The 12472-nt window shown below is 39.4% G+C and overlaps 1 protein-coding gene across 1 annotated transcript in view; it reads left to right on the top strand.

Annotated features, from left to right (window-relative positions):
- LOC109480056 (neuropeptide FF receptor 2-like) overlaps nt 1-12472 on the top strand; it is a 35139-nt gene that overhangs the window by 21593 nt on the left and 1074 nt on the right. Inside the window, exon 2 of the mRNA XM_019782204.1 lies at nt 11933-12032. Coding sequence (XP_019637763.1) covers nt 11933-12032 — 100 coding nt within the window. The remainder of the gene's footprint in view (nt 1-11932; nt 12033-12472) is intronic.

Genomic DNA, 12472 nt, shown 5'->3' with positions numbered 1-12472 from the left:
AAATCCCTTTAGCTGACCTTAACCCATGAAATTGAATATTGATTTTGAAATTTTTAGAAGCTAAAAATTCAACCGTTGGCCGCAGGGTATCTCTTTCAATAAACACATATATATATCTGACAGGACACAGTGGCCCTGTACAATTACATGTCTACAGCAATAAAAATATTTCAATTAAGTTTTATTGCAAATTCATGCCCAAGGGCTAATTGCATGAACAGAAGAAACATTTGGTATAAAAACAGATAATTAGTACTCATAGAACTACTAACTACTAAGAAACTACTAGTAAAAACTACTGGGTTTGACTTCTTTTTTGAAGACAGAGGAAGACAAAGGATCCCACTTTTTCTGTAATTTGTGGGTTTTGGGATGTTAAGAGGAGAGTAGTTTTCTTCTCATTTGTATATGTGTGAACGTTTGGGTAGAATTTGGAGGCTACGTCAAAGAGTTCATTTCGTTCATTTCGTTCATTGCTACATGACCTCGTCCCTGTCTCTAGAGCTAACGCCACTGGACGCTCTCTTAGGAACAAGGACACTATATCCATCCCCCCAGCCAGAACAAAAAGACTCCAGAACTCGTTCCTACATCAGTCTATCAGACTATACAACCAGACTGTGTAAACGTGTCATATCTGGGATGCCCTGTTGATTTAATGTATATATTTTAATAGTATGTATATATGTGTAATATTTGTTATGTACTTATCTTGCTGTTATTGCTGTAAATACCAATTCCATTCAGGCAACACATATTTTTGTATGTCTGCAACGTTGGTATGAAATAAAGAATTGAATTGAATTGATATAGAGGGTACAATTTGAGATAAAATGTTTATTCCACCGAGAGGCGCGCTTCCGCTTCTCGAACACAATCGTTTTGAAATTGAGTTCAGAAAAGTTTTAGCAGTACATAACAGAAACATCATGTAGAATCAACCGTACACAAGATTTGTGACCAATCCATGATGGGTTGTCCTTGAATCGTGAAGCTTATCTCCTTATTTAGTTGCTTTCTGGGATTTAAATCAGGATCAGTTTTATTGAAAAAGGGATTATCTTGAGAGAGGAGTAATAAGTTTGGACATCCAATGAAAGGAGGTTCTGGCATAGGTAAGGGGATCGTAAACAAATCCTAGTTGATCACCTTATACATCAGACTCGTCTACGTGGATATATGCTGTAGAATGTCTAAATATGAAATGATGATTATCTCTGTATTTTATACAGGCAGGTTTTTATGAACATGCACTTACCTCTATGGAAAAACGAAACTTTTCGAACTTTCCAAATTTCGCTGGAACATGTAAATACCAGGAAAAGTGTTACGTTGTTGGACGCCGTGATAAATTCTGTCACAGCATATGGTAGAGGGGATTCATTCCTCAAGCTAACTACCCTGGATGCCAAACTAGTATCGGGCCGTTAGCCGTTTTCCTTCGGCAGCCAAGAGCCCTTCCCCCGCCTATCTAAATTACCGCTACGGGTGAGTTGAGCCCGAGGGGTTTGTCCGGGCCAGCCAAACCCCCCCCCCCCGGGCTAGACTCCCCCGTAGCGGTAATTTACACCAGCGGGCGAAGGGCTCTTGCGGCCGGGAAAACGAGTTCTGGATTCCAGGGTACAAGCTAACCGACACCTTGCACAGGCAGTTGTCCCTCAGTAAGACACCTGGAGCCGCATAGTTCCCGTTTAGAATTTTTATTCAGCCTGTCACGCTAGTTATTTCACGGCGGTTCTCTGTCTCTTAGCCAAGAAATATCAAAGTAAGACACATTTTGGACATAATCCAGGTCTTGAAAACGTGCTGATCAAATAAAGGTGAAACTAGAGAAGTAACATTTGCGAAGAGAATTGATGCATAATGTTTACCTTCAGACATGTTCTGCCCTCAGACTGTGGTCTGTCCTGTTAATTTTTACTTTAGCACATTCACATACATGTACTACGAGTATATGGTGACAGGAGTAGAGTAGACCATGAAATTTCAACATTATGTAACCCAACACCAGTCACCATGATGACAGACGTCAACAAATCATGTCATTGGCCAGGTCAGATGTTAGTGTTTTGGAACAGAAGAGGAGGAAGAAACTGAGTAAAAACAGTATGTTTTCTTTCGGTAAACATAACTACGAGAAATGCACGTTGAATTAGTAGTCGTTCTGTCAACGTGTCCGGGCAACTACACAGCGTTAAGTTTAGCAGTCCTAGACAAATACAGCAAATATTTCCAAGGGTTTTGAACAAATCCAAGAGTCAAATATATTCTAGAGGTTGGGGGCCAACTGTGTATCAAAGAACACAACCAATTATAGTGATTCGAGTTGACGCCATGAATGCTGGAAAATTAATAGGGGGAAATTGTTATTGATTTGTCAAAAGCGGTCGATAAGTTGGAATTTTCGATCCTTGGCCTTAGGAGGGTTCATACGTGTAGGTGTGTAGGTATGGTATACAGGCTAAAAGCTTCCATGCAGGCCATATTTTACTGTTGTTAGTGGAGTAACTTCTGAATTCCACCGAGTGAAGTTTAGGGGTACCACAGGGCTAGATATTTGGACCAGTTTTGGTAGTGATCTAAGGTAATGCAACTATAGATTCAACGTATGCGAACGGTACGGCCGTCTACTGCAGCAGTAAGGAAGTTTCCATGCAGGCCACATTTTACTGTTGTCAGTGGAGTAACCTCTGATTTCCACCGAGTGAAGTTTGGGGGTACCACAGGGCTAGATATTTGGACCATTTTTGGTAGTGATCTAAGGTAATGCAACTACAGCTTCAACGCTACGGCCGTCTACTGCAGCAGTAAGGAAGTAAGGGTGTTGTTGGAATTCAGATGTCTCTAACATATCATTTCTCAAGGGGATCATTCTGTATTATGTAATCTCCATTCATATTTCTCGGCCATGATACATATATCCGCCTCTCTGATAAAATGTGTGCACTGAACAATGCATTTTTTTCATGGTGGCGGATAAATGTGACCTGGTGGAATTATGTTAGTACTAGTAGACGTTACGTGTCCTTTTATTTCTACACTGTAATTTCATGCCACAGTAGCTATATGTTTATATAGTCCATTACGCACAGAAAAAGAAGAGGGCTGCGTACAGAAGTTCAAAGAACTGAACGGAGAAAGTGCAACTTTGACTCAACCCCAGCCAAAAGGTGCTAGACGACCTCGGGTCGGATTATATGAATTACCTTTATTGTACATTCATGCCACGACGGGCTAGGTGCGGGTCAAGACTTAACAGACACATAACAACCGTATGTAGAAAAGTGGAGACAAAAGATACACTACTTGACTTAGACATACATAAGGAACATACAAGGATACAAAGTGTTCTATTTACTGAGCTAATACAGAGTGGTCAACTTTTTCTCGCTTTTTTGTACAATGGAAAATGTGGGAACAGATCGATCATGTTTGTGATACAGGGTTTGTCTAGACGCATCAAAAATATAAATTTATCGTTTGCATTTAGGTGTTCAAAGTATGGGAACTTCTCTTTGATATGATTAAAAGGGACAGATTTTTCATTAGAATATAAAAGTACAGTCTAAAATAAAGTGTTGTTCATCTTCTATTCTATTCATGTTACAGTATTGACAGAGTCTATTCTGGAGAGGAATGCGGTTGTGCCTTCCCGTACTTCTACCATGTATTGTATGTTGTTGACCCCACCTCGTTACTACAAAGTCTTTTTTGGCCACCTTACAAGTTCACCCTCTAAACATCAATTTTCCGCACGCCAGGAGCCAGACGCTCGTCTCGTCTACAGAGGGATTACGGCTGTCAGACCAACACTTTAGATCTCCTGGTGCTGACTTAATTTCAGATAATGGTGCAGATAAAATGCATTATACACTCTGGGGTGTTGTGTCTGGGAACTTCGTACGTCACCAGGCTTCTATACAGCTCCTACTTTCATAACCTGTAACGTGGGGACGTCTTGACTAAAGGGTGAAGGCTTCGAAGGTGTAGAAGATAGTGGGTTATTTGGTGATTACCTCCATGAAAAATGGAGGTATTGTTTTTGGCGCGTCTGTGTGTGTGTGTGTGTTTGTGTGTTTCCGCACATTTGTAGTCAGCATAACTTCAGAACGCCTTTATGGATTGTGATGATATTTGGTATGCTGGTAGGTCTTAGGAAGCCAAAGGTCAAGGTCAAATATGGGCCTCCTGGTGGCTGACCTTGGTACTGCAGCAGAACTTCCGGTTTTGTAAGGCAGGGAAAACAGAAGTGCCGGTTATGCAACAAAACACCAGCGGTCAGCGCGCCGGTTTGATTAATGAGGTTCTCCCTCTGGAATAGGCTGACCTATTTCAGGTCAAAGGTGCTACTGTATTAGCTGTGTGTTTGAAAACAAAAGCCTGTGTTATTTTCTTCTGTACTGTAGTGTACTGTGTAAAACATTCACAACAAGAATTCCGAGATTTCATACCTCCATGAAATATGGGCTTGATATGTAAATGTAAATTTCCTCTTTAATTATGCAAATTACCTCCGCATTTACATGATATATGCATCGTGATGTATGTTAACTTTTGATTAACTTACAGATGTCCAAAGTATGACATTCCCATTATTCACCATTAAGAAATCATAGAATTTTTGCATAAATTATGCAAATTAGGTCATAATTTGCATAATTAGTATCTGTTGATGTTCTGCCTGCCATAGGTTACATACATTACATGTATGAAAGTAGTATAATGTAAAACACTGTAATCATAGAATTTCCTCATTAATTATGCAAATAAAGTCCTCATTTGCATAATTTGCATTTAATCATGTACATCTCTCTCTCAGCTACCTACACACCAAAAATTATGAAAATATGTTGTTCCTATCTGGACTTATTGGCTTTTAAACATTTCGCCAGAAAGTGCCCTGCAGTTCCAAAACAAGCTGCTAGGGGGACCAAACTCACACCACTTATTCCTGACAGGAAAAGCAATCTGTCACCAAAACATCAAGACCATAGCATGTTCAGGACAAAAGATACAAAAACCGGAAGTTCTGCTGCAGTACCAAGGTCATCCACCAGGAGGCCCATATTTGACCTTGACGTTTGTCTTCCTAAGACTAACTAACATACCAAATATCATCATAATCCATAAAGGCGTTCTGAAGTTATGCTGACCACAAAGTTGCGGAAACACAGACAGACAGACAGACAGACACACACACATACATACATACATACAGACAGACACGCCAAAAACAATACCTCCATTTTTCATGGAGGTAAAAACTCGTTTAATGGAGGTATGAGCCCTCCGAATTCTTGTTTCATCTGTTACTCTTTGATGTAGCGGCGGCTTTGAAGAGAAAATGAAGGTAAAAGCTGTCATCATGAACATAAAAAGAAATCAAATTGTAAGGAAACATTACGACTAGTAATACAAACATCTGATAACATCGATAGAGCGAGATACATAATTATAAAGATATCTGATGTTAAGTACTACTTCAAAGACAATTGGAAAGCAGTCAGACGCAAAACCTGTAGCATACGCACACTAAAACACCTCTAATATCCCCTCATTTGACGTTCCTGATATTGTAATAGAGACAGTCATCAGAAATGGGGACACCAATTACATATACATTAACCTCATTTGGCACATCAAGGCCCTGGAGACTTGGCTATTAGGCCACACCGCCTTAATTACCTCCATGAAAAATGGAGGTATTGTTTTTGGCGTATCTGTCTGTATGTATGTATGTATGTATGTATGTGTGTGTGTCTGTGTGTCTGTCTGTCTGTCTGTCTGTCTGTGTTTCCGCAACTTTGTGGTCAGCATAACTTCAGAACGCCTTTATGGATTATGATGATATTTGGTATGTTGGTTAGTCTTAGGAAGACAAACGTCAAGGTCAAATATGGGCCTCCTGGTGGATGACCTTGGTACTGCAGCAGAACTTCCGGTTTTTGTATCTTTTGTCCTGAACATGCTATGGTCTTGATGTTTTGGTGACAGATTGCTTTTCCTGTCAGGAATAAGTGGTGTGAGTTTGGGCCCCCTAGCAGCTTGTTTTGGAACTGCAGGGCACTTTCTGGCGAAATGTTTAAAAGCCAATAAGTCCAGATAGGAACAACATATTTTCATAATTTTTGGTGTGTAGGTAGCTAAGAGAGAGATGTACATGATCAAATGCAAATTATGCAAATGAGGACTTTATTTGCATAATTAATGAGGAAATTCTATGATTAGTGTTTTACTTTATTCTACTTTCATACATGTAATGTATGTAACCTATGGCAGGCAGAACATCAACAGATACTAATTATGCAAATGATGATCTAATTTGCATAATTTATGCAAAAATTCTATGATTTCTTAATGGTGAATAATGGGAATGTCATACTTTGGACATCTGTAAGTTAATCAAAAGTTAACATACATCACGATGCATATATCATGTTAATGCGGAGGTAATTTGCATAATTAAAGAGGAAATTTACATTTACATATCAAGCCCATATTTCATGGAGGTATGAAGTCTCGGAATTCTTGTTTCATGGATGACATCCTCTGAAGACCCCCAAACTAGTGCGCGCGGGCGAATAAAAAAAATCCGGCCAAAAATAAAAGTGATACTAAATCACAGGAATACAAAGCTGGTATTGTGAATTTACGGCAGTACATAGCGACGTATACGACAAGCCGACATGCTGGCTTTTTGCGGAATTTATGAATCGGCACTGTGCGTATGTACTGATTTCTTGAGTCGTGGAGCTTCGGTTGCCTGGCTTCGTATTGTCGCTAGCTACCATGGACTACTATACCCAGGCCTAGAGCCAGGCCAGAGCCTCGGAGGACGTGATCTTTTTTTAATAAGAGAACAGGCGAAAATCAATGCGCGCTTGGATGTCATCCATAAAATTAAGTCAGTGTGGCCTAATGGTACAAGACGTCTTTCAAGTCTGTCTGGTCATTACTTTACTGTAACGATAACGGTGTCATGTCATTAGGGATATCACAACGCCGGGGAATGAGGGAGAAGATTAGTATGATTGATACGGGGCAACAGTTACCGGTGTTGGCGTAACGACAGAGTATTCATCTCAGAACCAAAAGGTCCCGGGTTCGAATCCTGTCATGTCACAGGTCTTGTGCCTTTGGGAAAGGTACTTTACACCTAAGCTGTGTGATGTTTCTGACTTAAGGAGAAGAGATACTGCTACATTAAGCGTTAGTTCTGTGCCCTGGAGTGGTCTTTGTGTCTTTGCACTGAGCACACTCGTTACAATAACACTATGAGAAGCACCATATTAGGAAGTGTTAGAACATCAAGCAGGAAAAAGCTAGTGTGAGTGAAATGCATGCAGTGTGCGGGTAAAATTGAAAACAAGAAAAACTATCGCTCCTATATAGCTCTTGATTTGGTCGATTTATAATGCAATAGTGTATAATGATTTAATGCAATAGTGTATAATGATTTAATGCAATAGTATCAGATTCAGATTCAGATTGGCTTTATTGATATCGCAGTGGAGTACACTGAATTAAGATCAATATTACATAAAAGTACAATATAATGGTTGGCGATATAGGGTTAAAAGGTAGTGCAATAGCACAATACAGTACATGATTGAAATATAGTACAATAATCAATAAAAGAGGAGCGTCATATATACAAAGAATTGGTCGTGACAGTAAGAAAATATTCGCTCATTGACAATGCATTAAAAATAAAGTACAGATTAAAAGTCATGCTGGTTCAACAATCGAGTAAGGTAGGGTATTGGTGAGTTTCTGTATCTCTGTGTTTTAGCCTTTGGAATATCAAGTTCTATATAATTGGCGACTTAAACATCTATATCATGTTGTAACGTACGTGCGATCTTTGTGACTTTGATCCCAAATATGACAAAGGTGTAATGCAGTTATCTTGCATGAATGTTGATACGAGTCAAATTGAAGATAATGAACATTAACTGTTACGTATTAAAGAAACTAGAATATGACCAAATGATAATTGTTATCATTAGTTAGGCCACACCAAGTAAATTTTATGGATGACGTCCGCGCGCGCATTGATTTTGGCCTGTTCCTAGAAAAAAACCCAAAGAAATTCCGCTTCCTGTAACAATGACCAAAGAGTCACGACAGTCCGGCAAATAGGTTTGTACGGACCAAAGCTTATGAAGCATCAAGCAAGACTTCCATTAGGAATTCAGTTTGGTACATGCTGCCACATTTGAAGAAACTTGCTGACCGCTCAATCTATCTCCCCAAAGCACAGGACGACAAGTGCTGTTCCACCTAATTAATTGCTGTTTTGATGAGGAATAAAAGACTTCTTGCTTGTTTCACTGTGTCACCTTATTCAATTTGTGTCCTAAAATTTGTCGTCTCTTAGTATATTTCTAATCTAGGCATCTTGTTTTTTAGGGCCCTTCTTGTTTTTTTTCGCCCTCTCGCATTAGACTTAGGGTCTCTAAAGGACGTCATCCATAAAATTTACTTGGTTTGGCCTTACAAAAAGGGTCTGACAAACTGAGACCTGCTTTAGAAGAACTTGACTATTTTGCAGCCTATAATGGCAACGACAATCTTAAAAGACAGCAGAGCTGTATATAAGCTGGAAATCCATATGGATCAGCCTAATATCATAGCCATATGGCATTATAAACATGTGCAACGTCTGAAATGTTAATGTTTCTGCTACCCTGACAATATAAGCAAAATACGTCTGAACCTGTGTCAAGTACTGTTTACTTTCTTTTACTTCACGCATACAGAATTTTAACCGTGAACCGGATTATGACAGGATCATACGAGGTAATCCTCTTACGGAAACAAGATTACGTGTATTAAAGATGGGATTTCCAACATGATTGAAATTGAGAGATTAAGTCATTCCTTCAGGGTTAGGCCACAGCAAGTAAATTTTATGGATGACATCCGCGCGCGCACTAATTTTCGCCTGATTTTGAAAAAAAAACACAAGAAATTTTGTTGCCTTCTGACAGTGGTCAACATGCCGAAATGGGCAAAGATTTCTGTTGCCATGCCGGAAGGTGGATGGCAGATAGCTATGAAGAGAGGAGACAAGAAAAAAGCTTTGATTTAATGTTTTTTTCTTACTTTGATGCAGTGATATGTGATGCTGGCTGTGTATATGTGATGTTCCCACTGAATAAAAACCATTTGAACAATGATTGAGTCAAAATTTTAAAATGTAGGAACCTTGTTTTTTTCGGCCCGCCTTGTTTTTTTTTCGCCCGCTCGCATTAGTTTCGGAGTCTGAGGAGGATGTCATCCATAAAATTTACTTGCTGTGGCCTTACCACAATGCAGTCGCACATTCGTAACAACAACAAATTACGAACATACAGATTACTAAAAAAATACTTACCACGAGGAAAAATATCTGAGAATTACAAATATTCGACATAGAACAGCCGTCACAAAACTCCGGATAAGTTCGCACAAACTGCACATAGAAAAAGGCAGACACAACCGCATTCTTCTACAGCAAGGGATCTGCCAATTTTGTAACCTAGATAATATTGAAGATGAATGCCATTTTGTAGTTGACTGCACATTATATAGAAATGAGAGGGATTCCCTCTATACTTGTGTAATAGATAAGTTACCAAGCTTTGGAAATTTAGATAGAATGGAAAAATTCGAATTCCTCATGAAACTTGACAAACCATGTATCATTAGCTCAATATGTTCGTACATCTTTATAAACTGCGTCAAGAAGCGAGAAGAAGCTGAACCTGTAAATAGTAGATCACATTAGTATATATAGTATGTAAGTGTCATTGCTGTATTCTTTTCCCTGTTCATCCATCATCAAATCTCTAAATCAGTCAATGTGTTTAGAGGACTTAAATTTAAACTTTCCCGACAAGTTCTTGAAATTATTTATAAAACATTTTTACGTCCATGTCTTGAATATGCGGACGCAATATGGCATGGTTGTACTGCTGAACAGTCTTCATCTGTCGAGAGAATCCAATACCATTGTTCAATTGTTGTATCCGGAGCCATTAAAGGTTCCTCCTATTCTAATATATGTCAGGAATTGGGTTGGGAGACTCTTTCGAGCAGACGCCATGTACATAGATTATCATTATTTTATAAGATTGTTCACGGCTTAACACGGACATACCTGACTGAATTACTGCCCCCAGAAATTTTTAATACTACTGTATACAACCTAAGAAACAAATTAAACTTTAGACTCAGTAGGCCTTTTACTAATAGACATTGTAAATCCTTTATCCCGTACTGTTTAAATTATTGGAATGATCTTGACTTTGATATTCGCTACTTACATTATGTACCTTTTAAAAACCATCTCACTAAATTAGTACGCCCCTTTCGTCCCCCGTGGTACTCTTGTGGCCAAAGGTACACCTGCGCCCTTCTTACCAGGTTACGCATCGGTACCTGCAATCTTAACTATAGTCTTTTTAATCGTGCTTTGATTCTTAGCCCTTCATGTATTTGTGGGTATCCCTGCGAATCCATTTCTCATTTTATATTACACTGCCCTTTGTTTACTCAGTTAAGAGCTGATTTTCTTAACAATCTCTCTGATTTAATCGGTCATTTGATTGATTTAGATGCCCTTTCAGAAAGTGCCAGGCTCCATCTTGTACTCAGGGGATCGCTTGCGATACCCTCTGAGTACAATGAAAAATTATGTTACTTACTCAAGATTTCATAAGTGGCACTAGACGTTTTTTTGTTACATAGTATACTCTGTTTTGTTTGATCATATAACACTTCTCTTTAGATATATTACTGTATGTATGGGGTCTAGTTTCTCAGCGCACTACTTGTATGACCATTGTATTTATGTTAAATGTTAAGTGGGGCTGTAAAATAAGTTGTATAACTTGAGTTCAGCCCCACTTCGTCCTTGTCTTGTATTGTTCCATTCAATAAAAAAAAAAAATCCATGACCTGTACTTAGCTTGTTAGAGCACAAACGTACAATAAAGGTCTTTCATTCATTCATTAACTTTCGTAGCCCCTTTGACGTACTTCGCGCGTACGACAAAAGACGATGCCAACAAAGCAAAGTAGATCTTTTAAGCAGTAGAATGTCAAAATGTATAGTGCAAGGATAATTGCACATCACACCAGATACCAATAAACAGTGACAACAAACGCCACTATGTTATAGCACTCCGCCTATTCGCCATTTCAAAGTCGACGAATATTGCTATGTGTTATGAAATACAAGAATCATCCTGGCAAGGGCAATTTTGTAGAGGGAGAATGTCATCTCAGAGGACTGGTAACCTTGAGGATAATTGATTGTATACAAGACCCGTGCTGAAAAGTATTACGTAGACAGGTTGGAGTACCTCGTTTGATTGGCTGATAGTCATGTTCAATCTACTAACGGTTTTTAACGGTTGCATGGCTGTCATATTGGATTTTACTAATGCGACTGCACTAGTGCGTTTGTGTTATTGCAAATGTCAAATATTCTTCAATGGTGTCCCTACCACACCCCTAACTACAACCTCTACAGTTCATGAAAGGCAAAGAAGTATTCATACCTCCAAATTTTCAAACGTTTCAAATTTTCAAACCTCTACAGTTCATGTTTAAAGTTAAAACATTTGGTCCAACACAAAGAAATCTCTCACCTAGAGCTTTCGACCAGTCACTCTGGTCTTCCTCAGTAGACTGACCCAGTGAAGCTTGTCACGTGGCTTCTTTGAAGTGTGACGTCAACGCTGGTAGATGATGTCAGCCCCCGTCGCGGTTCAATGAACTCTACAGTTCATGTGAGGCAATGAAGGATTCATACCTCCAAATTTTCAAACGTCGTAGATATCCAAATATGACTTAAAAGTCTTACACACTGTCACTGACTGTATACTTCGAATGGTGATGCTATTCCAAAGAACTAATGTTGGACGTTTTGTTTTTACTTCAGAGTACCAGTTCGGTGACTTTATGTGCAGGCTGACGGCGCTGATTCAGGGCTTGTCTGTGGCAGCATCAGTCTACACACTAACAGCTATAGCAGCGGACAGGTCGGCTTGATTATAATCCCCTAAGGCCACATCGACTTAATTGTATGGATGGTATCCGCGCGTGCATTGATTTTCGCCTGTTCTCAAAAAAAAAAAAAAAAGAAAGAAAAAAAAAAGATCACGTCCTCCGAGGCTCTGGCCTGGCTCTAGGCCTGGGTAGTCCATGATAGCGACAATACGGAGCCGGGCACCCAGGCTACCGAAGCTCCACGACTCAAGAACTCAGTACATACGCACAGTGCCGATTCATAAGTTCCGCAAAAAGCCAGCATGTGCCGGCTTGTCATATACGTCGCTATGTACTGTCACAAATTCACAATACCAGCAATTCCTGTGGTTTAGTAGCATTTTTAGTTTTGGCCGGAATTTTTTTCATTCGCCCGCGCGCACTGGTTTGGGGGTCTTCAGAAGATGTCATCCCTAAAATTAAGTCGGTGTGG

The sequence above is a fragment of the Branchiostoma belcheri genome, unplaced genomic scaffold, assembly GCF_001625305.1.
Source record: "Branchiostoma belcheri isolate BF01 breed outbred unplaced genomic scaffold, Haploidv18h27 scaffold5, whole genome shotgun sequence".
Lineage (NCBI taxonomy): Eukaryota > Metazoa > Chordata > Leptocardii > Amphioxiformes > Branchiostomatidae > Branchiostoma > Branchiostoma belcheri.
The sequence above is the reverse complement of the archived record's forward strand: the minus strand, read 5'-3'. Positions and strand labels throughout refer to the sequence as shown.